The 27,472-nt window shown below is 42.5% G+C and overlaps 1 protein-coding gene across 5 annotated transcripts in view; it reads left to right on the top strand.

Annotated features, from left to right (window-relative positions):
* Nucleotides 1-5,186: 5,186 nt before the first annotated feature.
* plxnb2b (plexin b2b) overlaps nucleotides 5,187-27,472 on the top strand; it is a 159,487-nt gene continuing 137,201 nt past the window's right edge. For 3 of the 5 annotated variants that reach the window (XM_053641989.1, XM_053641990.1, XM_053641988.1), the window contains exon 1: nucleotides 5,187-5,463. In XM_053641989.1, the coding sequence (XP_053497964.1) occupies nucleotides 5,238-5,463 (226 nt within the window). In that variant the 5' untranslated portion in view covers nucleotides 5,187-5,237. Of the gene's footprint in view, nucleotides 5,464-5,724; nucleotides 5,787-27,472 lie in introns of those variants that run through there. The other 2 variants (XM_053641993.1, XM_053641994.1) reach the window with 1 other exon arrangement.

Here is a 27,472-nt window from a genome sequence, read left to right as displayed (position 1 = left end):
TTTTTTTTTTCTCTTACAAGCACTGGTTGAGAGAGACTGAGTCAGTGTTGCCAGCTGTTCCTTAGTACTACAACAGATGCTGTCATGGGTAAACAAAAGCTCTGTAGCCTGCTCATCACACATGTACGCACTAAACTCTACATCTAACTTCTACATCTGAACATCACAACTGAGACTGATTTCAGGCTTCAGAAATACAGAACCGTTAGAAGATCTAGGATATATATGGGATTTGCAGACAGATCTCAGTGAAGATTTTTACTGTCATTTTAGAAGTATCAACTAGCTAGATCCCAGAGCTTTCCCAAAGCGTGAAGTTAGTCCAGCACAGGCACTTCGAGAGTCATAAGTCAGAGGGAAAAATCAGTGCTGCGCTCCAATGGCTTGTGCAATGATTCCAGGCCTGCACTTAATAGTATTCATGCCTGAAATAACCTGCCTCTGAGTGTGTCTGATGTGTTTTCTCAGCTCCATTCCCTCCTGCCTCCATAGCAGCCTTGTCTGTGTCAGTTTTCCATCTGGTGTCAAGCCTTGCCTGCAATTCTGAAACATCTCAGAGATAACACCTATCTGGAGCTACGATCACAGCTCTTCCACTTAAAAAGTATGCCTGGTGAAGAGCGAGGTTCAATGTTTGGAAAAATATGAAGCCCTGAACCACTCTCATTTGATCTACAGGGTGTCCCAAAAGTCTCCAAACATAGGGGATTATATATTAAAGTCTATCACAACCTTATGGCAGATTCCTGATCCATCCATGAGAATGATTTCAATACGCTTTTCTCTTGTCAAAAGCGTTCTTAAAGGCCATCTGAAAAGATGTATATTATATAAACAAAGTATGAAAAAGAAGAAGAAATGAATTCCTAATTTGGTCTAATATTTTCCTTAAATGTAACTTTTGATTATGTTATGTAACTTGCCATGGAGTCCGAGTGATAGAAACAGTAGGGGGTGCTCACACTATACTGTGCTTTTTGGCATACTAGAGGCCGCAAGTACTCTGTGGCCGGAGGTATCGCAGGAGTCGAATTTCCAAGTACCAAGGTCATGATGTGATTGGGCAAGACCAGCCAATATGAATATGCTGATTCAGCATATATTAAATAGAAACAGCATATATATAGAAAACGTAAAGGGTTTAAACGTAAAGGGGGGGAAAAAAGTGTTTTTATATGTACTGGAGACTCTGTCCTGCTATCCCGAGGACACAGGCTCACTGCTCCGGTCCCAGTTGGAGAAACCGCATTCCTGCCTCGCAGTAAGTCTGCCTGTCTCTCTGAAGGTTGTCGTCAGTTTGCGAAATATCCACGTGATCCCGACAGGCCTTCTTTTCTTTTTCATCTCATCACTTACCCTGAAGCAAATCCTTCCTGGTTTCTCTAATCATGTATAAACATATACATATATACAGTAGCTTACATACATATGTTGCTGTTCCCAAGACACCAAGAACCATCCCCAGCGCCCCCCTCCACTCCACCAGACCCCCCCCCCCCCCCCCACCTTTCTATCAGCCCATCCCTCTTGCCAGTTTGTTTCCAGCTGCTTCAGCACAATGAGCCTGACTCAGGCCTGTCAGTCTCCTTTCTCCCATAAGTCTTTGGGGCAGTACCCACTCTCTTCCCAGACAGCTGAATTTGCATAACCATAAATCACTTACCACAGACCATAGTAACACTGTGCAAGACCAGGCTCCAGAACACTGTCAGTTCAGATAAATGCCCAGTGGCACACTGTTCTCTCACCGAAGGAGACGTTTCTAAAGGTGCTAGAATTCTCAGGCTGAAAATTATACACTTGTCCCAAGGCTTAATGGAGGGTGATATGGCAAAAAAAAAAAAAAAAAAAAATACATTATACTTGCAGACATTTTGCACTACACATAACTTTCTAACAAAGTGTAGGGAAAACACTGTTGCTAGAGTTCAAGGATACGTTTAATTCAACATCTGCAAAAACACTAAAAAGGTGGGGAAATGCAAATATTTAGTACAAAAATATATTCTAGCAAGTTGTAAGTGACAATGGACGAGGTCAGTGTTATGAAAGCTGTGAAATTTTCAACAATTATAATTTATCATTTATTAATGAATACATCTTGTGTTTTAACAGTTTATGGTATACACTATATTTATGTTATACACTATATACACTATATATACATCCCATTCCAGATTAGTCTGCCTTTGCCTATATAATAACCTCTACTATTCTGGGAAGGCTTTCCACTAGATGTTGGAGCGTGGCTGTATGGGGGAACGGTTCTAAGGCTCCAACTTTGGCAAACCATGTCCTCATAGAGGGTGCTTTGTGTACGGGGCATTGTCATGCTGGAACAGGTTCGGGCCTCTTAGATCAAGTGACGGGAAATCTTAACACCGCAACATACGAAGACATTCTATACAGCGTTGCACTTCCATTTTTGTGGCAACAGCATATGGGTGTGATGGTCAGGTGTCCACATACTTTTGGCCAGGCGGTGTATTTTAGTGTCCGTGAAACAAGATCGCTCCTGTTGTGACAACTGTCAAACAGTGAAGACTCTCTGGAAATTAACAAGAGAGCAATTGCTTGTCCTGTTACTAAGAAACTGGAAAAAAAAAACAACCCCACATGGTCCACTTTTCCTGAAGACTTTCGGAAAATAATATTTATGCACTCCGTACCGATACGTTATTAAAATTCTGTAGTAACGTCTTATTCACAGGAACGTGTCTCGTGGATGATCCGTGTTTCCTAAAGTGTTCGAATAACTAGATAGATTAAACGTTGCTGTTAGTTTAACAAGACAAGTCTCGTCGTTGATATGTTTAGGCTTTCTGTTTGTTTTTCTGTGACTACAAACCGATTAAAAAGTACAAAATGTCATTCTTTGATAAAAAAAAAACAACAACAAACAAACAAACCAGAAGTGCTGTTGTATAAGAGGATTACAACACTTCGGGGTGTGTTGTTATGGGAAAATACATATACATTAGGAATATATTTCACATCACACCACCCTGGTGTGGATTATTTTCATATAACAACATGCCATGTCGTATTTTATTCCTTACGTACTGCATGTTGTGAAGATCTACCAAGGCTACAAGACCTTGTGCTGTCATATGAACAATCACGTTTATGCTTATGTGAGGATACAGTCTGTTCACCACACGTGAAGGTAGTAATAAACTCTAGAATTCAGCACCAAAAGCTCCACTTCATCTAGGACCGCATAGTCCTTGCCATGAGAATTCCAGGTTCTCGACTGACCTAAGTCTAGAAAGGCAGTAAAAAGTCTACAAATCCTGACGAACTGACTCCGTTTAGGATTTAGTAGACGATTTAGTTGAGATTCATGCAAATGCAAGGGAGGAAGATAAACAGAATGGAGGTCATGCTAAATGCATGGACTTCTTTAGGGTCTGAACATAGTCTCAATATCTTACAGAGGAATGAAAGCAGAAGAGAAAGCAGGAGAAATTGAGGGCGGGGTGGTGAGGGGGTGGGGTGGGGTGTGGGGGGGGGTGGTGGGGATAGATGCGTAAGGAGGAGACAGAGTGATAACTCCAAAAGAAGTAGCTCCATAATCAATAAGTACAGCATGGACTCAGCGAGTGATATACATTTGTGCCAAAAGTATCGATCGCAAGCTTCATATTTACAACCACACAGTGGGGCGAAGAATGGCGCGGTATATTGCTCTTCACTCGCAGAGATCAACTTTTCACTGTCCCGTTGTGCGTAGACGGATCCCTCCCAGGCTGTTACAGTGTGACAGGTGACTGAGGCAGCAGATTAAATTTTGGCTCACTGTAAACTAGTAAAGAGTGAAACGTGTTGGCGAGAGACTTGCTGATCGGAGCAGCCAAGGAACGCGGTGTAAAATTCGCCAAATCGGATCAGGATCAAAACGTATAACGGTGCAAAACTGGGCCGCACCAGCAAAGATTTAGACTGAGCATGGGCTGAATAAATGTGTGTGTGTGTGTGTGTTACGTTTATTCCTGTTGATCCATTATTTTAATTGTACCATTAGTTAAGGATTAGTTTTACGTTTACAGATTTCCAAAAAGCCTATTGTGGGGGGGTGGGTTCTTGATGACTGATCTGATGGGCAAATCCTTCATGGTGGATAATCAGAATTAATCCTAAATCTCAATATCCCAATATTTTAATCAGAGGTTCAGGTTTAGATGCCTAATTTGTTAAGAAAGTCTTAAGATGAAGTCATGCACCATAACTCGTATTAAAACTGAACTCAACAAATCATTGATTAGTAACATCCCCAGAGTGTTACCAGGACAGGAACCGGACCCTTCCCCGGATAACGCGGTTACTGAAGATGAATGAATGGATGGATGATTAGGCTTAAGGTCTGGTTTAACACGTCCTGGTACAAATGCCACATGATTTCTTTCGGAGTAAAAGCCTAATCTCGTTGTAGCGCAATATGCGTTGAGTGAGTTTGAGCTTGCCTGAAGTACAGGAAGAGGGAGAGATAAAGAAGAGCAATGGGCTAAAAGCTAAAAGGCCACTCACGGACTCCGACAGAACAGACAGCGTTAAAGGAGAACTCATTCGAATGTGTTCCAGGGTAGAGCTTAATTTGTTTGCCTTTTCTATCTGTTACATCTCTCCCAGTGCTCTTCAGCACAGAGAAAGGGGAGGAGCAAACTGATCATACCCACAACTCTCTCTCTCGCTCTCTCTCTCTCTCACACACACACACAACCTCTCAGACTCTCCCTCTCCATCCCTAACACTCTCTCACTCCCTCTCAGACACACCCTCTCAGACTCTCCCTTTCCATCCCTATCACTCTCTCTCTCCCCCTGTCAGACTCTCTGTCATTCTCCTCCTCCCTCTCACACACTCTCTCCTCTCTCTCTCCCTCTTACACACGCTCCCTCACACACACCCTCTCAGACTCCCTCTCCATCCCTATCACTCTCTCTCCCTCCCTCTTGTACTCTCTCTAGCCCTGCCAGACTCTCTCTGTCTTTCTCCCCCTCCCTCTCACACACCCCCCCTCTCTCTCCCTCTCTCCTTCTCTCTCGCTCTCTCCTTCTCTCTCGCTCTCTCCCTCCCTCCCTGCATCTCTCTCTCTCCCTCCCTCCTCTCTCTCCCCCTCTCTCCCTCCCTCTCTCTCCCCCTCTCTCCCTCCCTCTCTCTCCCCCCTCCGTCTTGTTTTCAGAGCAGCAGGCTACATTTCGCCTCCGTGTCGGCTACGTTAACGGCGCGTAGCCCGGATGTGGATGCGAGCAGGTCTCGCCTCCTTCGGTACACACACTCCCTCTCACACACTCTCACACACACGCAGGCAACGAGCACACCTGGACGTGTCATGTGACCCGCTACCTGGGCGTGGAGAAAGACTGACTGTTATTTTGCCTCGATGCTTTCTTTTTCTTGTTGAATGGGAGGCTCAGGCTCTGCACGCGCTCTGTGCCGAATGCTGCCCTTCTTCCTGCAAAAGTAAGATGTGAACTTTTTATTTGATTTTATTGATTTTGCGGTGGCGTTCTTTCGGGGGAATTTGTTTGTTTGCTTGTTTTTTAAAAATCCCAAACCGCTATCTGGACGTGTTTGTACTACCATTTCTGCCAAGGTGAGTAGAGTGGGGCGCGTGCGCGCGTGTGTATGTGTGTGTGTCAGAGAGAGAGAGAGAGAGAGACTGAAACGATAGCGTTCTTTTTCTTTTTTCTTTTTTCTTTTTTCTTTATTTTGAAAGAAAGTGGCGAGTGCGCGCGCTTCACCCACGTCGTTTTACGAAAGCGGGCAAGTTCAGAAAGAACAAGGTAAGCGCGCGATAATCCGAGGTTCCTGAAAGCTATTTCAGACGAGATTTGAGACACGAGAAAGCAGCACATCATCTCGGATTGAGGAGACAGACAGCAGTCTGGGGCTCGTGCATCGCTGGGACACGGTTGTCACCGTTGCGCGTGAAGGGTCAGGCGCCCGCCCGCCCGCGCGCGCGCGTGTATTGTTGCCATGTTGGGCGGCTTCCTGTTTATTATGCTGTGTTTATGTACACAAGGTGACAGTTAGATACAAGCTTTCTGGCTAACGGGTTTGGGGTTCTAGCTGAACTGGGAAATGTTGCATTGGATACAATGCGTCCAACAAGCTGTCGTCTCGACCTGTGGGACTCTAAAGAGCACTGTTTTTGTTTCGTGCTGAATAAAGAGTCGCCATTTAATCTCCACTAGCAGGAGAAACTCTAATACATGTTCTCTACAGCATCGTGTTGATTGTGTTCTAGCAAACTTACTTCCACTCTTATGGATATGCAAGGTTCAGAACTAATAGGAACAACCAGTTAAAGTTTGTCCCTTAGATCCCTGCTGAAAAAAACAACAACAATAGAAACCTTCACAGAATTTTTAATGGGAGTTGTAATGGTTTTAATGGAACCTGTAATGATCCCTGTGGGTCTCTACTGGTCATTTCTTGCCCTCTATTGGTGGCATGTTATGTCTAGTGGATACCGTTAAGGACTAGTAATGTTAAGGGTTTTAATAGTGAGTTGATTGTTTGTAATGGAAACCATTAGAATGTCTGTGATGGTTTCCATTGTTGTTGTTGTTGGTGTTCTTCAAAAGGCATGTTTCTGAAAGTCCACTCGTATGATGAATTCTTAATAACATCTTATCCACCAAGCAACTCCCAGAGCTTCTGACCTCATGCGTACAAGAAGCAGGTTTCAAATGAAGGCTTAAACCTTTTCTTCCTCTTCTTTCTTTCTAGTTTCAAAAAAAACTTTTTGAGAGCGTAAAGATTTAGTTGTGCGTAAACATGTCGTCCTTCATCAGACCATCTCCTATACATTTAGACTCGCCTGCCAATGATCATATGAGAGCTGAGTACTAAGCATAAAGTTACTACTGTTCATCAGTAGTAGCTTCCCGGTTCTGGTTTCATCCAGCATGCTCATGTATTTCTTTGTGTGTGTGTGTGTGTGTGTGTGTGTGTGTGTGTGTGTGTGTGTAGAAGATGATAGAAAGGCTCCTTTTTATGCGCTTGTTAGTTCTGGTGCTGAGACAAAAGAGCGAGACAGTAGGTCCCATTCAGGGATGTCTGAGGGTTCCGTGTCTCTCGGCCCCTGGCACTATGTACCATGTGCCTTAACCCGAGACCTTAGATCTCTGACCAAAGCTGACAGATCTTTACTGTATAAGAGAAACTGCTTGTTTTGGTGGATTACCCTCATTAAATGACATTTTAAAAAATACTGTCATGAGGAAGAGGATTAAAGTGGCTGCTCTCTTGTTCTTTGTGTGTGTGTGTGTGTGTGTGTGTGTGTGTGTGTGTGTGACAAGGACTGGGAGTGGCACCGATTGCTCTTACTCACTGGACAGTGAGGGGCATCTAGCCCAAACACAGGCCATCTGTGCGTGCATCTCTCTCTTACCCATTCATTCACCATGTACACTCCTTGTTGTTTTTTTTTTTTTTTGAAAAACGTCTTTTCCCCCAAGCTTATCTCGTGCTTAAGGAATGAATTGAAATGTCGACTATTCCCTTATCAGAGGCACAAAGTGGCGATGAATGAATGATTTCTCCTTACTGCACAGTTTAAAATGACCCCATTCACCTTCAGTCACTATGCTTTTTTTTCCCCCTCCAAGCCTATCTCAATAACGTCATTAATGTCATAATACGTTCATTACTCACAATCATAAGCAATTGTCACTGAAGGTGTCCAGCTTCTTTTTCTTTTTTTCTTTAAAACAACTCCACAGCAAAAAAAAAAAAACAGTAAGGACAAGGCAACTTTGTGTTCAGCCGTAAGAGTCGGTTAGTTATTTGTGCTTATAAAACACTGGACTTGTTGTTTGGAAGCCGCTTATTTTCCATTTCTCTTCCAGAATGGTCCAGCACACAGGAGGCTATACTTTACCTTCCCTTTTACTGCCGTTTGGTAAATTGCTGTCATTTTAGGATGTGTTGATCTTCTGTGCGCTCAGGGTTGTTTAATTCAAAGCCAGTTGTATTCACATTGTACAGGATGCACCCAACATTACACACTCAACAACGGATGCTTTATCTCGACATAGTACATCACTCTTAACAGCTTCAGTAAGTAACATTTCATAACACAAGCTTGGGGGGAAAAGTAGAAGATAAGATGTTCTTTTTTTATATATATATATATTGCTTCTTATTCTAATATATATATATATATATATATATATATATATATATGTGTGTATGTATGTATGTATGTATATATGTGTGTAAGCCTATGTACTAAATTGGATCAAATTGTCATTTGTTTCTTTTTCCTTCTTAAGAAAATGACCCTAATTGATTAGTAATAAACGTTAGTTTCTAGCCTCTATCTAAACTAATCCAGCTCCATGGCGTGAAGGCGCGTACGACATGCTTCCTTCACAACGGCCGTCGTTTATTTAGCGCTGCTATGACTCGTCTTGTACCTGCCCAACTTGTTTTCTTTTTGCCGTTCAGAGAAAACAATGCTCTATATCGGCAGATCTTGGTGTGATGACTAAGACTTCCCACCTTATAAAAGCGAGATTATGTTTATGTGATAGTTGGGAAGTCTCTGGGAGTTGAACTTGGGTCCCCGTTACACTTCACTTGCGGAGCTGGGGCACAGCTTTGTTAGCTAGTTTTACAAGGCACGGCTTTTTCGTTTCGCACTTTTATCATACGTGTCAGACCCTGCCGTTAAATGTGTGTAATAGAACAGCAACAAAATAAAACTGCTTCAAAAGTGGTTGAGGCTTTGTACTAATGACTAGAAGGTTGTGCATTCGAACCCTGTCACTGCTAAAGAGCTGCTAATGGGCCTTTGAGAAAGGCTCTTAACCCGCCACTGCTCATCAGTATGCTTGGATTGTAATCTGATAAGTCATTTTGATAGGATTGATTATTTTTTGGATTAAAGCATCTGCCAGATGAATAAAAGTCCATTCTTCGGAGAGACAAGTATCAGAACCCACGTCTAACAGGAATCGGTTATTGAACGCTTGTATTGTAAAGCCGTCTAATCCAGCTTTTAAGTCCAGGGTCCCCTGGGATCTGAGAAACGCCGGTTTAATCGCACTTTTTCCCCCCCCCTACCGGACAGTATGGCAAGGCTTGGTAAATTAACCGTGATCCTGCATTTTGTCATTGTTTTGACCGTCAAGTGACCCAAGTCGATGGTTTCTCATATTGTCTGGGTTAGAAGCGTAACGAACAGGGACGTAGATCGGCCAAACACGGCGAATCATCTTGATCGTGTCTCTAGCTGGAATAACTTTACTATCTGACATTCAATGTTCTGTAATTGTAGTGAATTTTATCATAGCATTAAATGTTTCTGCTTTGTTTATATTTTCATCTTGCTGATATTTCTTATGCCTGAGCTACGTGAAATGCATCCTCAAGGTAAGCTGAATGTGAACTCTGCTTGTTTAGCGCATAGGGTGTAGCGTAACGGTGTTGGGTGTCCTACCCACTGATCTACGTGCACAATAGAATGCAGGCTGAGAATTACGGTTTTAGAAAATGCACAGTGTAGTCTACTGTATTAGTGTTTTGTGATTTGCATTCATGCATCAGTCAGTTTTTCTAACAGTAAAGTAGGATTATACTTGGCTGTGTATGGCCCACGCGCTGCCTTTAAAACAGACTTGCTGTGTCTAGTGCTTAACAGTTCATCTTGACTTTGTTTTTATTTTGTGTCCAAGAAAATAATTTCTTGAATTTCAAATCCCTTCTTTTGTCTATCACTAGTCACCATCTGACATCCTCGTACTGCTTCCACAGGTAGCGCTATATAATGAGAAACTGACACACACACACACACACACACACATATATACACACACACAGAGACAGAGGATGTGCCAGAATGTGGATCATCCTGGATTTGCATAAGTGCTATTACTTTAATTGATATATTCTTGTAAATGGCAGCGTTGTGACATGTCTATTGAGCTTTAGTTAGAACGCACTTTGGTTTCAGAAAAGCCACTTTTTATTTTTTTTGGATCTTGGTATAGTAACAACTACCCATGTTGATTTAAGATTTGTAATAGATATACTGTTGAATGTCGTTATGTGTCCAGGTGACTTGACGTTAAATGATTTCTGCAGAGTTACAGTTGCAATCCAAATGATTCAACCCCCACTGCCAATCAGGTTTATTGTCAAAATGTACAGACTTTCAGCTGTTTGCAATGAACAAATCAAACAAATCAAACAAAAGCAATTGAAACAGTTCAACAACTGGTTTAGATGCCAGTACTCCAAGACGTACCCCACTACTGAGCCAAAAGCAGAAGAAAAGTCGGCTCAGGATCATATAAATAAGCCACAGAAGTTTTGGGATTCTGTTCTGTGGAGCGATGAAACAAAACCGTAACTTTTCGGCACGATGGATCAGAGGTATATCTGGAGGAAGAAGAATGAAGAAAGAACACTCTGTCCACAGTCAAGCATGGTGGTGGCTCGGTGTTGCTCTGGGGCTGCTTTGCATCCTCTGGCACCGGAAACCTGCAGCGTGTGGAAGGCAAGATGGATTCATTGAAGTATCAGGACATCCTAGGAGAGGACGTCATGCCGTCTGTGAGGAAGCTGAAGCTTGGACGTCATCGAACGTTCCATCAGGGCAATGATCCCAAGCATACCTCAAATTCCACCAAGGCTTGGTTGCAGAAGTCGTCCTGGAAAATTCTACAGGGCCATCACAGTCACCTGACTTCAACCCCATAGAAAATATCTGGTGGGATTTGAAGAAGGCGGTTGCAGCACACAAACCCAAGAATATTACTGAACTGGAAGCCATTGCTCATGAGGAGTGGGATAAGATTCCTCAGAAGCGCCGCATCTCATTTGCTGCAGGTCATAACAGCAAAAGGAGCTCTACTAAGGACTGAAGATGCTCGTCATGAAGGGGTTGAATAATTTTGTGACTGGAGAAATCATTATAAATTGCATTTTCAGTTGAATTTGGGGAAACCACTTGAAGCATTCGTTGTGTTGAACTATTTCAACTGCTTTTGTTTGATTTTCACATCACAAACAGCTGAAAGTCCATCCATTTTGACAGTAAACCTGATTTGCAATAGGGGTTCAATAATTTTGATTGCAACTGTATACCAAGATACAATGAAGATGATAAACCATGCATGGAAATGGAGCACTGCAAAAATGAGCCCCAAAACCCTGAAATGAGTTAGCAATTTAGCACTTCCGGTTCCATCATCCTGAAGTCAATGGGGTTTTTGAATGGGTTTTTTGGTTAAATGGCTGAAATAAGGTCCGTGGTGAACACAAGCTCAAGATATTTTCACGTTTTATTCTACGACACAGAATACATCAGTAATACCCCACTTTTGATTTTGTTAAGCTTTTACGAGTCTTGAAAAAGACGGCTGCTAACAAGTGGCTAAATGGGACTGCAGAGGTTGTCGGGGTCCTTAAACATCATCACTACAGCCTCGTAGTGTTTATACTCGCGCTCTTGTAAACTATTCCAACTCGAACTTTCCGACTTTATCAGTTTATAGTATTTTTTTTTTTTTTTTTTTTCCCCCCAATTGTAGCGTTCGTTCAAATTGTAGTGCTATAAATGCTATCGGAAGTGTAGCAGTGGTGACATTGAAGTCTTGTGACCATGGTGTAGTTCGTTCATAGCCTAACTTTACCTTTATTTTTTATTCCCCCCGTTGATTGTATTTATGCTTCAAAATTGATAAGTCACGTTCATTTGTGAAGATTATCTCGATGTACAAAGCGTGTAAGGATCGTAAACTTTTGTTGACCACAGAGCTTATTTTCTACAATAATCCAAAAGCCAATGGAAAACTCGTATTGGATTTTTGTCGAACCAGGGTGATGCTAACTTCCGGGATATATAAAAATATCCCAGTCATCCCTGCAGCACACTAAACAAATGGCTGATCTTTACGAACGAATCTTTGGCAGGCATTTTGTTCAAAGTTCTTCACACTCCACACTATGTTCTCCTTATGCTGGCATTATTTTTATTTTTGTCCTTTTTGAACCGTTATTACTGTTCTCCTACTCAGGAGCTGGCGCTATGACTGAAAATACTTTGCCCTAATGAGGAACTTGTATGAATTGTGCCCTGTAGTTTACCCTTCCAAATTTTTCTCGTTCACCCATGAGCTCGGTTATATCTGATGGTGGGAAATGGAAAGGATGAGGTGAGATCACACGCATTCTCACACATACACACCAGCAGCTGGCATTGTCGGTGTGATCCAGTCTGGGCTTGACGCCCATTCTTCATCCATAGTCTTTAAACACGACCATAGCACCATAAACTGCATTTAAGCAAGAGCACAGTGCTCGTGCTTGTTCATCACAATCTCTCTATATCGTGCTCAGTTTGGTTTTGTTCGTATGCTAATGTTCGTTTGATTTGGTAATCTTTTTTTTCTTTTCCAACTCGGCCTAGAGGATCGTGAGCTCTGGGTTCAAAGGGTCTAGTTACAAGCATTAAATGGTTCATCAGTGTAGAATTAGCCTCACAGGGGAGTGTGAGAAACACAGGCTCTTCCCATCACCAGAGAATGAACTAGCAGAATCGCATGCAGAGCTGAGATCTTTCTTGCACCTCTGCAGCGACACACTCTATATTAAAATAGCTGATTTGTACCACTTTTGGTTATTTGATGTGGACTATTAAACACACGGTGGGTCATTTCTGATCTTCCGATAGGAAATCATCATGAACGTGCAAAATAGCGTACAATTGAGATGGGCATTTGAAGCAGTGTTGCTATTCATTTTAGCTTTCTACATTTTGAAACCATTAGTGTTGGTGAAAAACCAAAATATTCAAATATTTCATACTGCTATGACTATATCTATACATTAGACTAGCACTCGCGTCACTTGTGGGCGGTACTACCGCTACTGTTAGCGCGTACCTTCCAATTGTTTCTAATGAGAAACATCAAACTGGATGTTTGATATACATTTTACATGCTAGGCTTCGTTAGAAGATTAGCAACGCAAGCTTACTGTATTAGCTAAGTACACTCTAGTACTACAAAACACCAACGATCTCTGCTACTTCCTTCCACTGTGTATTTTTCTCTGTAGTGTTCCTCTACATGTTGAATGAGCGCATGGCAGGATGAAATGAAATCACGGTAGGCTTATCTACCGTTTTTGTGCATCAAACAGGAAATGGGAGCTGATTGGGAGCAGATTTGAACTAAAACTGTAAGTGGAGGACCGAATCAATATCAGTGCTAGGGGGTCGGTCCGAGGAATCGTTCAAGTCTTTTTTTTTTTTTTTTTTTTTTTTTTTTGGATTTGTGACTGTACTGCATCATATTTAATTTGCGTAGAATTGAGAAAAATCGTAGCTTGTCAGGCTGTCACTTATCTCTAGAGGCTGTCGCTGAAATCACGGCTCTGTGTCATACGCGTACCTTGAAAATGAACCGACACTTAATGCTTACTAGCGTGAACTCAGCTGGATGGTGGATTTTTAAGCGATTCCGCAGTCACGCACAGTAAACAGTTAAAAATATCCCTAACCTCTCGTTTTGATGTAATGCTTTTACAATTCATTTGCCTAATGTCCGAACGCCGCTCGAGACGAGAGCACATGAGATGAGGTGGGGGGGGAAACCACCTACACAAATCACTTCAGATTCAATTGGATCATCTTTCAAGCTATATAAGAAACATTTTCCAATGAGACCGAAGTAGCTGGTCTAGCTTTATATTATAATTTTGGTTGGCTTAGATATTCCCATTTCACTCTACATGAGACGCAACATCAGCTGCTTCCTTCCTGACGTCCTTTTTGGGGGGAAAAAAACCTATACAGAATAAAATTCAATTCATTTTTGTTCCATGCTACAGTACATGTACGTTATTTGAAGACCCAAGTAAGAAAATTAAAAATATCTGTGTGTGTGTAATATATATATATATATATATATATATATATATATATATATATATATATATATATATATATATATATAATTTTTTTTTTTTTATAACCACGCTCATACCTATTGTACAAGAGCTCCATCAACTAATGTTCAGCTGAAGTTGTAATACCTCAGTTTAATTCATCATTCTAATCCAAGCAGCCAGTCCAAGCCCTGATTAGACGTGCTTTGATTTGGCAGCTTTTCAAGTTGTGCTGTTTGGCTGAAATGGAAAGAAAGGATTTAAGTATTGCTTTGTGCGTTTTAAAGCTTTTCAAAAGACTCAAACAGAATCTCCTAGAAGCCTGTTTTTGCAGTTTGGGTTCCTGTTTGTTCCTCTTTTTTTGGGGGGCGGGGGGGGGGGGTTGTGGGTGTGTGATGCATTCCTTATTTATTGCTGTGTAAATAAATAAATAAATAAATAAATAAATAAATAAAAATTAAGGAAAGGAAAAAAAATGATTTATTGCTCAAACCCCACTCAGTTGAACACATAAGTGCTAAATGATAGATCCACTTCATGTACCGGTCACCCACACTGCCACTTTTGTTTCTGCCATGATGTTTGTCTTCGTGTTTTTGAGAGGTATTACTCTGAGCACTGGATGTTACATTTCATTTCCACAAGTGTAATGCCAGTGTTAATCCCCATAAGAGGAAATAGCTCACTTCAGCATGATTTTTAATTATCATGTTTATAACACTTCTCATAGGAATGCCAGGATGGTGTGGTATGCTAGCTGTTTAGTGAACAGATTTATGATTATTTATTTAATTTTTTATTTATAAAAAAAAAAACAAAAAAAAAAAACACCCAAACAGCAAAACGGTTTCACGTTTGTCTCTAGGAGATTAATTATAAAGAAGAGATTGGATGGATTTGTAACTAATGTGACAGATGGAGGAAGGGTCAGGATTTTGGCAACAGCTGGAAGCCAAGGTCACACTAGCATGGGGCAGATTTTGCTGGCATGGCATGTATCAGTCAGGAGAAGGGGAACGGTTGTTACACTTTGCGTTAAATGATTCATTCAGGCCTCTGTAGAGAACCTAAAAATTTCAGAGGTACTTTTGCTTGGCCTGTTAGTGACTCGGGAAGCAAAATAAGGGAGAACTGGGTCAAGTGTAATATTTTTTTTTATCACATCATACATCCTCAAGGATGACCTGATGGTTTTCCTGTGTTTTACATAACCGCACAGGTGATTGATTAACCCAAGTGTTTGTTGCTTAACATTATATCGCAACAGTAGTCAGTTCTCAAATCTGATTGGTTGGAAGGTGTTGATTTAATTTTCTGTAGCAGCAGCAGGTCTGACTGTGGTTCTGGTTATAACTTTAATTGATCTCAACGCATTCTTATTAATAAGTTATTATTTCTATAGTAACTCATTCACAGGGACTCAAACGATCAACCTAATCGAAGACTAATACTACTATACAGGTCAAAAACAGGTCACGAACATCGTGTGTATATGTGTGTGTATGTATGTGTATGTATGTGTGTGTGTGTGTGTGTGTGTATATGTATATATATATATATATATATATATATATATATATATATATACACTTATTTTATATATAATATTTATTTTATATATATATAATTTATTTGTGTGTATATATTTGTATGTATGTATGTGTATTTAAAATTTATGGAAGGAGTCTCAGGTGTCAGCATTTTGTAACGGTCAGTAAGTTTTCTGTTTAGTCTTCAGGACAGAAGACTTTCCAGTTTTTCTGCAACATGTCAAGCTGTGTGGGTTTTTTTTTTTTTTTTTTTTTTTTTTTGTTTTGTTTTGTTTTGTCCCCCCCCCCCCCCCCCGACAATGCTTTTGAGACAAGTTTAACCCTACTGAACACGTTTGGGATGAATTTGAACATCTCGCTGGGCGTCAGCGCCTGTGTCTGTACGGACAAACTCCCACAGCCAGAATCCAAAACCTAGTGGAAAGCCTTTCTAGAAGAGTGGAGGTTGTTATTACAGCCAAAGGGGGCACCAACTACATCTTAATACCACTGGTTTTAGAATGGCATGTTTAGTGTCATTCGAAAATAATGCAATTCAGAGCTCGGACTTCAGAGGTAAGTCGATTTGAATCATTATTGTCCTATAACAGGACATTGCGCTTTATTCCTAAAGTAAGACCCTATGGCTAACAATCTTTTATCACTCCGAACGAAGTTATTTAGTCTGAAATCCAGAAAACGGATCAGTATGCTTCCTCTGCTGCGTTTGCGTTTGGATGTTAATTCAGAGGTGAGCCGTGTCGGGGTCAGTGAGGGCTGTAGAGGACAGTTTGGAGTGTGTGAGAGCAGAGGGGCCTCGGCACGGAGTTGTTCACTGGAAAGGATCCCAGAGCTACAACAGAGAGAGGGGGAGAGAGAGAGAGAGAGAGAGAGAGAGAGAGAGAGAGAGAGAGAGAGAGCGCCAGGAATTTCAGCTATGTCGATTAAAGCAGAGGTGAACTGGGAAAGCTCAAGCATGTGAACGTTCCCCAGCCGGTCTCATGCTGTTTAGGATTTCTTGTTTTGCTACGCGGTTTTGCTTCACTCCTCTTCGCAACTCTTCCTATCAGTTCTTTAAAACTTATCTTAATATCTTTTTCAATACCATTTGTCTTTATTATTATTATTTTTTTTTTGTAGTCTGCATACTTTTTTTGCATTTGTATCCTCTTTATATCTTTCCCTCAGTCTGTCACGGTCGCGCTGAGATTTTCTTTCTGTTCTGTTCTGTCACTATCGTGCTCGAGGCTGGTGTCCTCGAGCTTGATGCGTCTTTAAAAAAAAAAAAAAAGCGTCATTGTAGCAGCGCGTCTCGGGTTTCTACAGATGCCTCCAGCGAACTGAGTGCATTCACGCTGATCAGAGCTGACACCCGTGTCTTTTATTTATCTGGACCCGTTCTCAGGAACTACATCTCGGTTATCTACTTTCACTTCAACTTCCTCAACGCAGACAAGAGTTCTAATTGTTTCTGTCTTGTTTCCTGCAGTCTTGTGATTAGCTATTGTCTGTGGGGGGTTTTTTTTCTTATTTAGCCGAGGCTGAAGTCTCCTTTCAGGGTGGTTATTATATATTATGTTATATAATTGTGCCGGCTTTATGGTTTCCTGACAGTAAACCAAAACATAAGGCTGACATCACCATCCTTAGAGCAGCTACTATAAACATGTCTAAATATCCGCATGCATGCGCCTGGGTGAGGCGAACGTGCCGCCAGGCCAGACGGCGATTGTAACTACGCAGCACGTGCTCCCAAGCCACAAAGAAAAACATGCACGTCTTATGTCTTAGCACTTCAAGTTCCTGTGTGGTCACAGTCTGCTTCGACTCTGTAGTTAGTTTTTCATTAACGTGCTAGCGTGCGTGATTCACGTCTTTGCGTCTCTCAGACCTCTAATTATTGTGATTAGTGTGCGAAGGGATGTGGGTGGGGTTGAGCAGCCTTATTACTGAGCTCGGGAAGTGGGTATGCTTCGTGTTATTCTGTTTACTGCAGATAACCGTGCCAAATGGGTCTGCTTCAGGTTTTTAATTTTTTTTTCCCTCTCGCTCTTGTCTTTCTTAGTGTGTGCGGTTAGTTAAAGCAAAAGCAAAGCGCGGAGTTCTAGGGGAACATGCCGGTTATTTAAGAGTCCTTCTGTTCCGTTCGTTCGCATGGCAAAGAATTTCCGTGATGAACCGAAATTGCGAGTACGCAGTCAAAATGGAGACGCTGTGCAGATGATGAGTGTCTCATTACTCTGTTGTTTTGCTTCTGCTGCGGAACGAGGTCCGTGCTTCTCGTCTCCTGTCAGGTTCACAATGACGAGAAACATCGCAGCTTGGAATGACCAAACAGGGCCACAGCGGCCCCAGGATCCGTTCCAGCTCTGCCGAGCGTGATAAATTTGGTGTATGACGCGAGCGGGCGCGTTGCTGTTGTACCGCTAAACAAAAACTCCGTGCCAGTTGCTGCGATACAGCACTAAAACTTTAAAGCAGCCCGTCCACAAGATCCCGAGCGTTCCTTCTTTCTGTTGCCTTTCTGATGTCGCATTTCTGAGATGTGGTTTTGGGGTGGCATGGCTGTTTCCTCTCTCGAAGAGCTTCTCGTGTTCTAACCAAATTCCACTGAGTTTTATGTGGAAACAACCTGGTTGATTTTAATTTGTTTCGTTTATTTTCAGTAGCAGTGGAAAACCTTCGACTCTCAAATGAACTCATTTCTGTCCAGACTTTGTTTATATACTCCAAAATTGCTGTCCATGTTTTTCCTGGCTCTGCTACTACATTGCATCACTACATGGAACTACATGGGGTGTGTGTGTATTGTATGTATGTATGTATGTATGTATGTATGTACGTGTATAGCAGCTTATCCTACACAGGATCGTGGGGAGCCTCGAGTCTATCCCAGGGAACTTGGGCAGGGTGCCACCCCATCACAGGTCATAATCATTCACACACTACGGACATTTTGGAAATTCCAGTCTTCCTACGACGCACGTCATTGGACTGGTCGAGGAGGGAGGTTACCGGAGTACCCAGAGGAAGCACGGAGAAAACATGCAAACTGTGCACGCAGAGGCGGGAGTCAAACCCCCAACCCAGAAGCACTGGTGTGAGGCAAACGATAATGATTTTATTACACCTTCAAGAAAGGTAAGAGGTCAGCCTTCTATGAGTGAGGTGCTGAATTCGGGGGGACGATTCCCCAGAGGTGAAAATGAACACGGGAACAAGGTCAACAGCCAGTATGCCGTCACACTTCAGAGTTCTAATGGAGTCTGGAGACGCTTACGCTAGCATAGCTTTTGCTTTCCATTTGAAAAAGCTCTCAAGTGTTCTAGCTTTGGCGACATACCGCCGAAGCACTCCTGTGGTTAACAAGGTTAGCCGAGAAGACGACTGAGCAACCCCAGTTAATGCAGCAGCTTTTCGCTGTATAATATTATATTTGATATTAAACTAGAGCAAATGCTGCACTGGATGTCCGTGTAAAGGCCGCTTGTAACGTTTTTATTTCTTTAAACCTCGTGAGATCTCACGAGGCTTCTAGCCTGGAAAGACAGTAAGTGAATAATAAAGGCTTGTACTGAGAATTCATTCCTCTGTGCCGTGCTCTGTAGTAGTGTAACCTCACTCATTACAGTGTTACACTTCTATGCTCTGTGATAATCTGGGCCACAGACTGAAGAACCAACAGAACTCCTATTTGTGCCAGAGGATGCGCTAAACTCGGCCCAATAAAGAGCCTCTGTAGCTGATGGAGAGCTTTCAGTGAAGAAATAATTACCCAAATAAGAACCACGGCCAGACACACAGTTCAATGTATACTCTTAATCATTCTTGTATGTCTTTGTAGATCACTGGTTTTGAGGGAGCTGTGAGCCAAGCCAACATCGTGATATCAAGAGTGGTTTTGGTTTACGTTGTGTTGCGCAGAGAGAGAGAGAGAGAGAGAGAGAGAGAGAGAGAGAGAGAGAGAGAGAGAGGAAGGAATGTGGTATGGTGATGTTTTCCCATGCATGTTTTAAAAAGCAAACAAAAGAACTGGAAATTACAGCTGCAACTATGAATCGTTTTTCCTTTTCGAGTATTCTGTGGAGTACTGTCCCGAATATAGAAAATTTTAAATGATTTTAGACTTAAAATCACTTTAATAATAATAATAATAATAATAATAATAATAATGATGATAATAATAATATTAATGAAGAGAAGCCAGCAGCATGGAAATCATATGTGGGAGGTCAGTTCATTAAATCGAAATAAAGCACTTAAAACTTATTTAAAGAATATTGTCATGCAAGTTCAACTTGCACGTTAATATCGTTTCGTGGTACGAAAGGTAAGTATTGATTGACCGAACATGGGGATAAACGATAAATGTACCTAGAACATGCACGGTTCGCACTGCTCCAGAGAGAAAGCTAACTAGCATGCGCTCATTTAATGAATTCAATTTTAGCGTTTCGGAAATGCTAGCTAGCGGACCAGAGCACTCTAAGAAATCAGATTGCATGTGGCTGTAAGAGTCTTTAATTTCGAGGTCTAAAGAGTAGAGTAGGACAGATTTAATTTATGGAAACGGCCGTAATCGTATCAGCGGTTTTTCCTCTTGGAACACGGTTAAACTTTGTTTTACCAATGGCTAACGCTAGTCAACTGAGGGGGCGTTTTCTTTGGTTTTCCCCGGTCAGAGTTCGGGAACGACGAGTTACAACCTCCGGCCGAAAGCAGCATTAGTTCTATGGATTTACTTGGATGTAGCTACTTAGTTGGGTGCCCTGAGGAAAACGATTTCACTGGCACCGTGTTAAGAAGGGTCACACTGTCTGGTAATGAAGAACTCGACGGAGCTTAGAGAGTTAACGGCAAACGTGTCGACAGTCCGAATCGTACTCATTTCCCGATTTAGTTATGAAACTTGTCAAATCGATGAAATATTGGTTGCAGCCCTAATGGAAATCGAAATGCTCCTGTGTGTAATAATGTAAGGAACCTGTACGGATATTCAGGCCAGGCGTAGACTGGGGTGTGGGGGGGGGGGGGTGTTTAGGAATTGGATTGTCCAGGGTGAGGCGAAGGGGATTTCCATTTTGAAGAGGGTTCTTCTCCGAGGTGGTGTGAAACAAATTCTGTCAGCACTTGGTTTCTTGGGTATCCAGAAAAGGCTTGGAAGTGCTGTCAGGTTGAATGGATCCTATAAATACACTCTTTAAGTGACTGACTAAAAATACCCCTCGACAGACTTCCAATCAATCTAAGAGTGATTGCGGCGTAGGCTGGAGTGGCTAATGCTCGGGCCAGACCCCCTGTCGGGGTCAGCGGTAAGACCTCGCCAACACACACACACACACACACACACACGCACACTCTTACTGATCGGTTTTGCGACCCGAGAATTCGATTTCCTTCAAGTTCAGATGACGAGGCCTTTGACTGAAGAGTAAAGCTCAAGGCATTGGGGGCGACCAGACACAGCCAGCTGTCTGTATTCATCTACCAACAGACTGATCGATTCTGTTTGCCCTGACTTGTCTAAGTGCAATCTCGCTCTCTGGAAAATAATCCTGATTTAAAGTGCACAATTCCTGCAACCCCTCCCTAGCACTATTTCACACTGCGACTTGCTCGGTGGAATCGGGCAAGTCAGCCACAGATACATGAATTCCTCATCATGCAATCTGTTGGCTGATCAATAATTCAATTCTGCCTGTGAGAAGAAGGCATGTCTGGCGCCAATCTCACCTGTACCACCTGGCCTTGGCCCTTAACAAGGTGGACTAACTCTCCTTGAACCAGGCTGAAGTCGCGTGTGTGTGTGTGTGTGTGTGTGTGTGTGTGTGTAAGAGAGACCGAGAGCTTGTGTATTTGTGTGTACATGTGGCCCTGACCTCCTGCGTGAGCTCTCTCTCTCGCTCTCTCTCTCTCTCTCTCTCTCTCTCTGCAGGCAGTGTTTGTATATCACAGACATCACTCTCATCAGAAGCTAAAGCAGGTAGAGTAGTCTAATTATCAGGACTAGGGTGAACAGTAGGGGCAGGACTCCTGCTGTATAAGACTTCACCGTGCTCCGGCAGTTCATCTGGGGACAAGGACACCAACCTCGTCTGTGTCATCCAGCTCTTCTCTTCTTTTCCCCCAAACCGTGTGTTTTTCTTCAGCCCATCCTGAGCTCCTGCGCTGACTTTCACGCGAGGCTTGCTAGAGCTCTCAGGAAGATTCCTTCTCTCTGGAAGTTCAAAGCTTGGACAGTTTCCTTTTCTTGTCTGTGAAAGTCCTCTCTTTGTGTCACTCAGTAGTCAAAGCTCAGTTCAGATAAAACAATGACTGTTTTCATCTGCTTCCTCACTTTGATAACTACACTATTGGTGTTAGCAGAATCCCTCTCTCTCTCTCTCTCTCTCTCTCTCTCTCTCTCTCTCTCTCTCTCTCTCTCTCATGCTCTCTCACTCACACTCTCTCTCTCTTGCTCTCTCTCTCTCTCCTTCTCTCGCTCTCTCTGTCCTTCTCTTGCGCTCTCTCTCGCTCTCTCTCCTTCTCTCGCTCTCTCTCTCCTTCTCTTGCGCTCTCTCCTTCTCTCGCTCTCTCTCTCTCCTTCTCTCGCTCTCTCTCCCTCTCTCGCTTGATCTCTCGCTCTCTCTCCTCTCGCTTTCTCGCTCTCTCTCTCGCTCTCTCTCTCCTTCTCTTGCACTCTCTCGCTCTCTCTCTCCCTCTCTCGCTTTATCTCTCCCTCTCTCGCTTTATCTCTCGCTTTCTCTCTCTCCTTCTCTCGCTCTCTCTCCTTCTCTCGCTCTCTCTCTCCCTCTCTCGCTTTATCTCTCGCTCTCTCTCTCCTTCTCTCGCTTTCTCTCTCACTCTCTCTCGTTCTCTCTCGTTCTCTGCTGCCTCCCTTTGTTTGTTTCTTTCTTTTTTTAACTCCCCTATATTAAGCACACAGACAGACGCACGGATGAGAAAGGGAGAGCGCGGGACGAGAAACGTCTTTGTGCGTCTGCCAATAGCTGACTCCAGTCGGCACTTTGCATCGGAACTTCTTTCTGCATTTACTCGGTGCCTTTGAAATATTACTTGGTCAATTGTGGCCTCCAAGCTTTTGTTTTTCACTGCGGGGGGAAAAAAAAAAACCACAACGGAAAATTTCACAAGTCCTTCCTCCTCCGTCTGTTTACTGTTCACAGTCTCAGCATCCACCTTCACCCTCATTCTGGCAAAAAAATAAAAAAAACTGTAGTGGAGATGAATGCCTTAGTGTGTTGTTTGGGTATTTTTTTTTTGTTTTTTTTTTGTAGATGTTCTATTTCAGTGGGATTTTTATCGCAAAATAGGGTTGTATATTTTTATTTTATTTTATCATGTTCCGGACAAGGCCCCAAGGGAACAGAAACGATCTGCAATAAATTGAACAGTTTTGCTTTAAAGGGCAGATCAGCGCCTCCAGTTGTTGAGAGCCATTTGCCGCGACAATCAGAGATTTAATTAACGAAGTTAGCACAGAGTATTAGTTAGAACACTCGCATCTGTATTCATGTGACACGGAATAAATAATGAGTGATGAGGGTATTATTGTCGCTGGCCGGTAATCATTGGTTTCATTTGGCTGAACAAATTAGATTTTTTTTTTTTTTTGTCCCCCCCCCCTCATCTTGCTGAAATCCAAAAGACGTGCCTTTTTATTTGGTACAGTATTGTTTTTCTAATAACAGGTGTGCAGCATGTTTGAGATGTTTTCAACCCAACATGGAAATAAAAAAAAAAAAAAAAAAAGATCAGGTTTAGAGAAGCACATTGAAGCAATGTAGTGCTGGAAATGACAATATTCTCATGGCACGTGAACGTGGTCTGGCATCTCTGTGGCTCGACTCGCCTTCAGGCCTAACATCTAACGTGAATATACACGAGTCTGATGCGAATCATTTCTCCCCAAGCCAAAAACTTTCCACGAGCGCTGTAGAAATAAGACGCGCTACCCGGACGAGTCGACTCCTCCTTTTAATATCCGGATACCGCAATAAAACCTACGTCGTGACTCGATCCGGAATCCGCACGGCCCGTTAACGCTGGCCCAGAGTGCCAGAGTCGCTCTTTCCCATCACACGAAGCCATATTGCAATCTTTGTCGTTGCCCTTTCTTCTGTTTACACAGCCCAGGATGCAACCAAAGAATAGAAACCAATTAAAGCGCTTGTCGGTCACGGAGCATAGCGCGGATGTTTGATTGCAGACAGAAAAGCCAGCGATGAGGTGTCGTGGTGTTTTGTGGCACGGCGTGTTTCAGGCAGATGACACGAGGACGGTGTGAGATGATCAGCATGAACGCTTCTTAAAATGGCTTGACGGTACTTCAAGTAAACAAACGCGTGCTATCCCGGGCAGCTGTGTATCGAGAGCGCGCGAGTTAAGAGCATGCCACAGGAGGAGACGTGACCTGGGATGGGTTTTTTAATAGACGTCAGTGACCACGTTTACACGGACAGCAGCAATCTAATTATTGACCTTATTCTGAATGACAATATTGTGATTAAGGTGTTTACATGAGTCGTTTTTAGAATACTCCTTTCATGCACCCGTTTTACGTGTTATAGAACATAGATCGATTAACGTCGCACGTCATTACGTCCCCACGCCACGCCGTCCGACGGTCCCTCTAGAATTTCACGTATCGACATACAGTTCGTCTTCGTTATGGCGATGACATCACATGAGGCGCTAGGGCTGGGCGATATATCGATACATTACCGATATCGTGATAAATTATTACTCGAAACACTTTTTTCTGAGATCTCGTTGGTGTGATGATTTATTGTTTACGGTTTAAAGAATTACAAATGAAATGGTACTGAATGGATGCCGTTGATCTGATGTTATATTTTTTTTAACTTGATCGTCTTCGTCTTTGTAATAAGGATGGGCGATATGGAATTAAAACTATATCACGATGTTTTCTGGTGTTTATTGCGATAACGATATCAGTGACGATATAAATATAGTACCGTTCGCCACTGATTTTGCAGACAAGTCATAGCTGTGATCTCGAGAGCCTCAAGATCTAAAAGTGAAACTGATTTTCTGTAACCGAACCTGTTCCAGATTGTCGAGGTAGCGCCTCGTTTAGCGATAAACTCCTCCTTAGCGTCACGTCCGCCTTCCGCTGTACTTGTTTTTGCTCTGCACGTGAGCTGCGAACGGGTCGCACACAGAAACAGTAGAAACGGTAGAAATTCTACCGGGATATCGCATACGATGAGATCGCCCATCCCTACTTTGTAGGCATTAAAGAAAACTATTGTCAAACTCGGTTTAATGTTTTTTTGTTTTGTTTTGTTTTGTTTTGCAGACAGTTCGTTACCCTATCTAAATCATATATCGTGATGCACATCGCGTATCGTAGGAATGTCCTCAAGTATCGTGATATGATATTTATGTCCTATCGCCCAGCCCTACATGACGCGTCTCGGCCCAAATCTGCAGAAAATCCACGGAATAATTTTGAGAAGTTGCGAGCTCCTCAGATATATCGCGGAGTTTGCTTGATTTTTTGCGTGCATTTCTGCGACCGCAAAATCCTGGAGGGACCGAATGAGTATAGTACATTTCAGTGCATTATGCAAACTGCTTGGTTTGAAACGTCATGCTTCATGGGCCTTATGGAACTCGTCGTATTCATTTGGAGTTTAACGACCTTGTAGGTGGGAAGCATGTGCAGGTGTTGAAATTCCAAGGAATGTGCCTCCTTTTAGCCGAATTGATGACGCTTCTTGGATTTTTAAAGAATACATTTAACTGCCGAAGTAATCCGATTCGGCAGTCATGTGTCCGGACTAAGGAGTAGATTCTTTTGAAAGATGCACAGTTGTTTAAAGTGAAGCTGTGATTCAGCTGCACTGTTTACCCGTGTGTTTTATATCTTTGTTACAAAAAGTGTAGTCTTTTTAAACCGAACAGTTTAAGCAGCCGTGTCTGCTTTTAGGATTTATTCTTAGATATAAATGAATGGTCTCGCTTGCCGGATTGCCTTCATAGCCCCCCAGATTGTTCCTTTACCTGGCTGTCTTCACCAAGCTGCCAGCCCCAGATGGACTTCCCCGAATTCGTAAGTCTTTTTGGGATTAGACGCCATCCGTCATCGCCGAGAATTCAAAGTTGCAGCCAGGATCCCTCAGCTGGCACCTGCTGCTGGGGTAATGGTCCCAAAGCCTTCCAGCAAAGAGCTGCGTAAGGATTTTAACCTTAATAGAAATCATTTTCAGATGGAACGGAAATGGCTTTTGCATGCGCCTCGTCTCTGGAGCAGGTGGTCTTTTCAACGTTCGAGACATTTTTTTTTTTTTTTTTTTTGAAATCGCATCACTAAGACTCTTTAAGTTTGGAGAGACTGTGGAGATTTACTGTGGCTATTCCTGACATCAAGCAACACAACATAATTCAGTCAGCATTGTCCCTTGCAATTTTCTCCCGGTTGCCAGGCATTATCTAGGACTTTCGCCATCACGTGACTGCTACCACTCTCCGAGGACGAGGGCTAACGTGAGCCTCTTCCAAATTACACGAAGCCACCACAGCTGCCAGTACCGATGCACGTGATTGGCTAGAATTGCTGTGGATCATCAGGATTTGAATTCATTGTCTGCAGTGGCAGAACAATAGCGAGTTTATTCCATTTAGGAGCCCCAGTTTGCGTTTTCTGAAAGTGGAACATATTTGTTCTGGGGAAATTGACCTACATGTCAGCATCTCGGTGCTGCTCTGTGAAATGGTTTGTTCACATGGACAGTTTTAGTCTTCATTCAAACTGCTATAAGTATTACAGTCTGTATTCTGTATATTTTTTGCCCTGCACTCGTCTCACGCCGTCGTTTATCTGCACTTTATGTACTCTTATGTACCGTTATGTGTCGCACCATGGTCCCGGAGAAACCACATTTTGTTCCAAGCTATACAGAGGAATGACAATAAAAACCCACTTGACTTGGGAATTGTTTCTTTGTGGGGCAGCTGATCACGATTCTTGCATTTAGTAAGACAGCGCTGTTTTACATCGAGTGTGTCTGAAGATTTGTACTAAAGAACTCTTGCTGTAAGCATAAAGACTGAAAGTACTCATCCCAGGACTCTTATTGGCTACGTTTACACGCACATCAAGTTCCGTTTAAGGGCTATGTTCGGGTTGCAGCCGTATTCCCAATTCCATGTTTATATGCGTACAGCCATCGGAATATTCCTGTATACACGGCTGAATTTACATATGCGCTTTTCATTTCCCCGGGAGATTCAAGATGCTGCCGTCGCCACCCACAATTCCTTGTGAACTGAGCACACGCATATATTTCCTTTCAGTGGATTTTCTGAATAAAGTGTTTAGGTAACGCTTTAGAATACCGATCCGGCATTTAATGATTAACGACACAGGAAGAAATGAATAACGCAATATTAACATTCTAGTAAACTATTATTAACTAGAAACTCCGATTAAGGAATTGGTAAGTAATGGCACACAGCCTACGTTTACATGGACAGCAGTAATCTAATTATTGACCTTATTCTGAATAAGACAATATTGTGATTAAGGTGTTTACATGAGTCGCTTTTAGAATATTACTTTCATGTTCCTGTTTTACATGTTTTAGAACATAGATCGATTAACGGCACACGTCATTACGTCCCCACGTCAGGCCGTCCGACGTCCCTCCAGAATTTCACGTATCGACATACAGTTGGTCTTCGTTATGGTACCGTATACAGTTTTGGGTGTTTTATTTAAAATTTTTACGAACCCTTCAAGTGCAGTTAATTATTTGTCATGCTGTACATGCTCATAGACGGCTGCTTAAAACCGTGGGCTGCGTCCCAAACCGCGTACTTACCGTCTATATAGTAGCTGAAATGCATGTATTTCTCCTACTATATAGAAGGTAAATACGCGGTTTGGGACGCAGTCGTGCTCTCTTTTTTGCCGTAAAACGGTTGAGCACTACCGTGTGTGTACGTGTCCTGTCGCAAAATGCGGTGAAAACTCCCACACAACGTTAATAGTGTGATTAAGGTGTGTACAT

Source organism: Ictalurus furcatus, chromosome 14 (assembly GCF_023375685.1).
Source record: "Ictalurus furcatus strain D&B chromosome 14, Billie_1.0, whole genome shotgun sequence".
In the NCBI taxonomy this organism is placed as follows: domain Eukaryota; kingdom Metazoa; phylum Chordata; class Actinopteri; order Siluriformes; family Ictaluridae; genus Ictalurus; species Ictalurus furcatus.
This window is presented reverse-complemented; position numbering and strand designations above follow the sequence as displayed.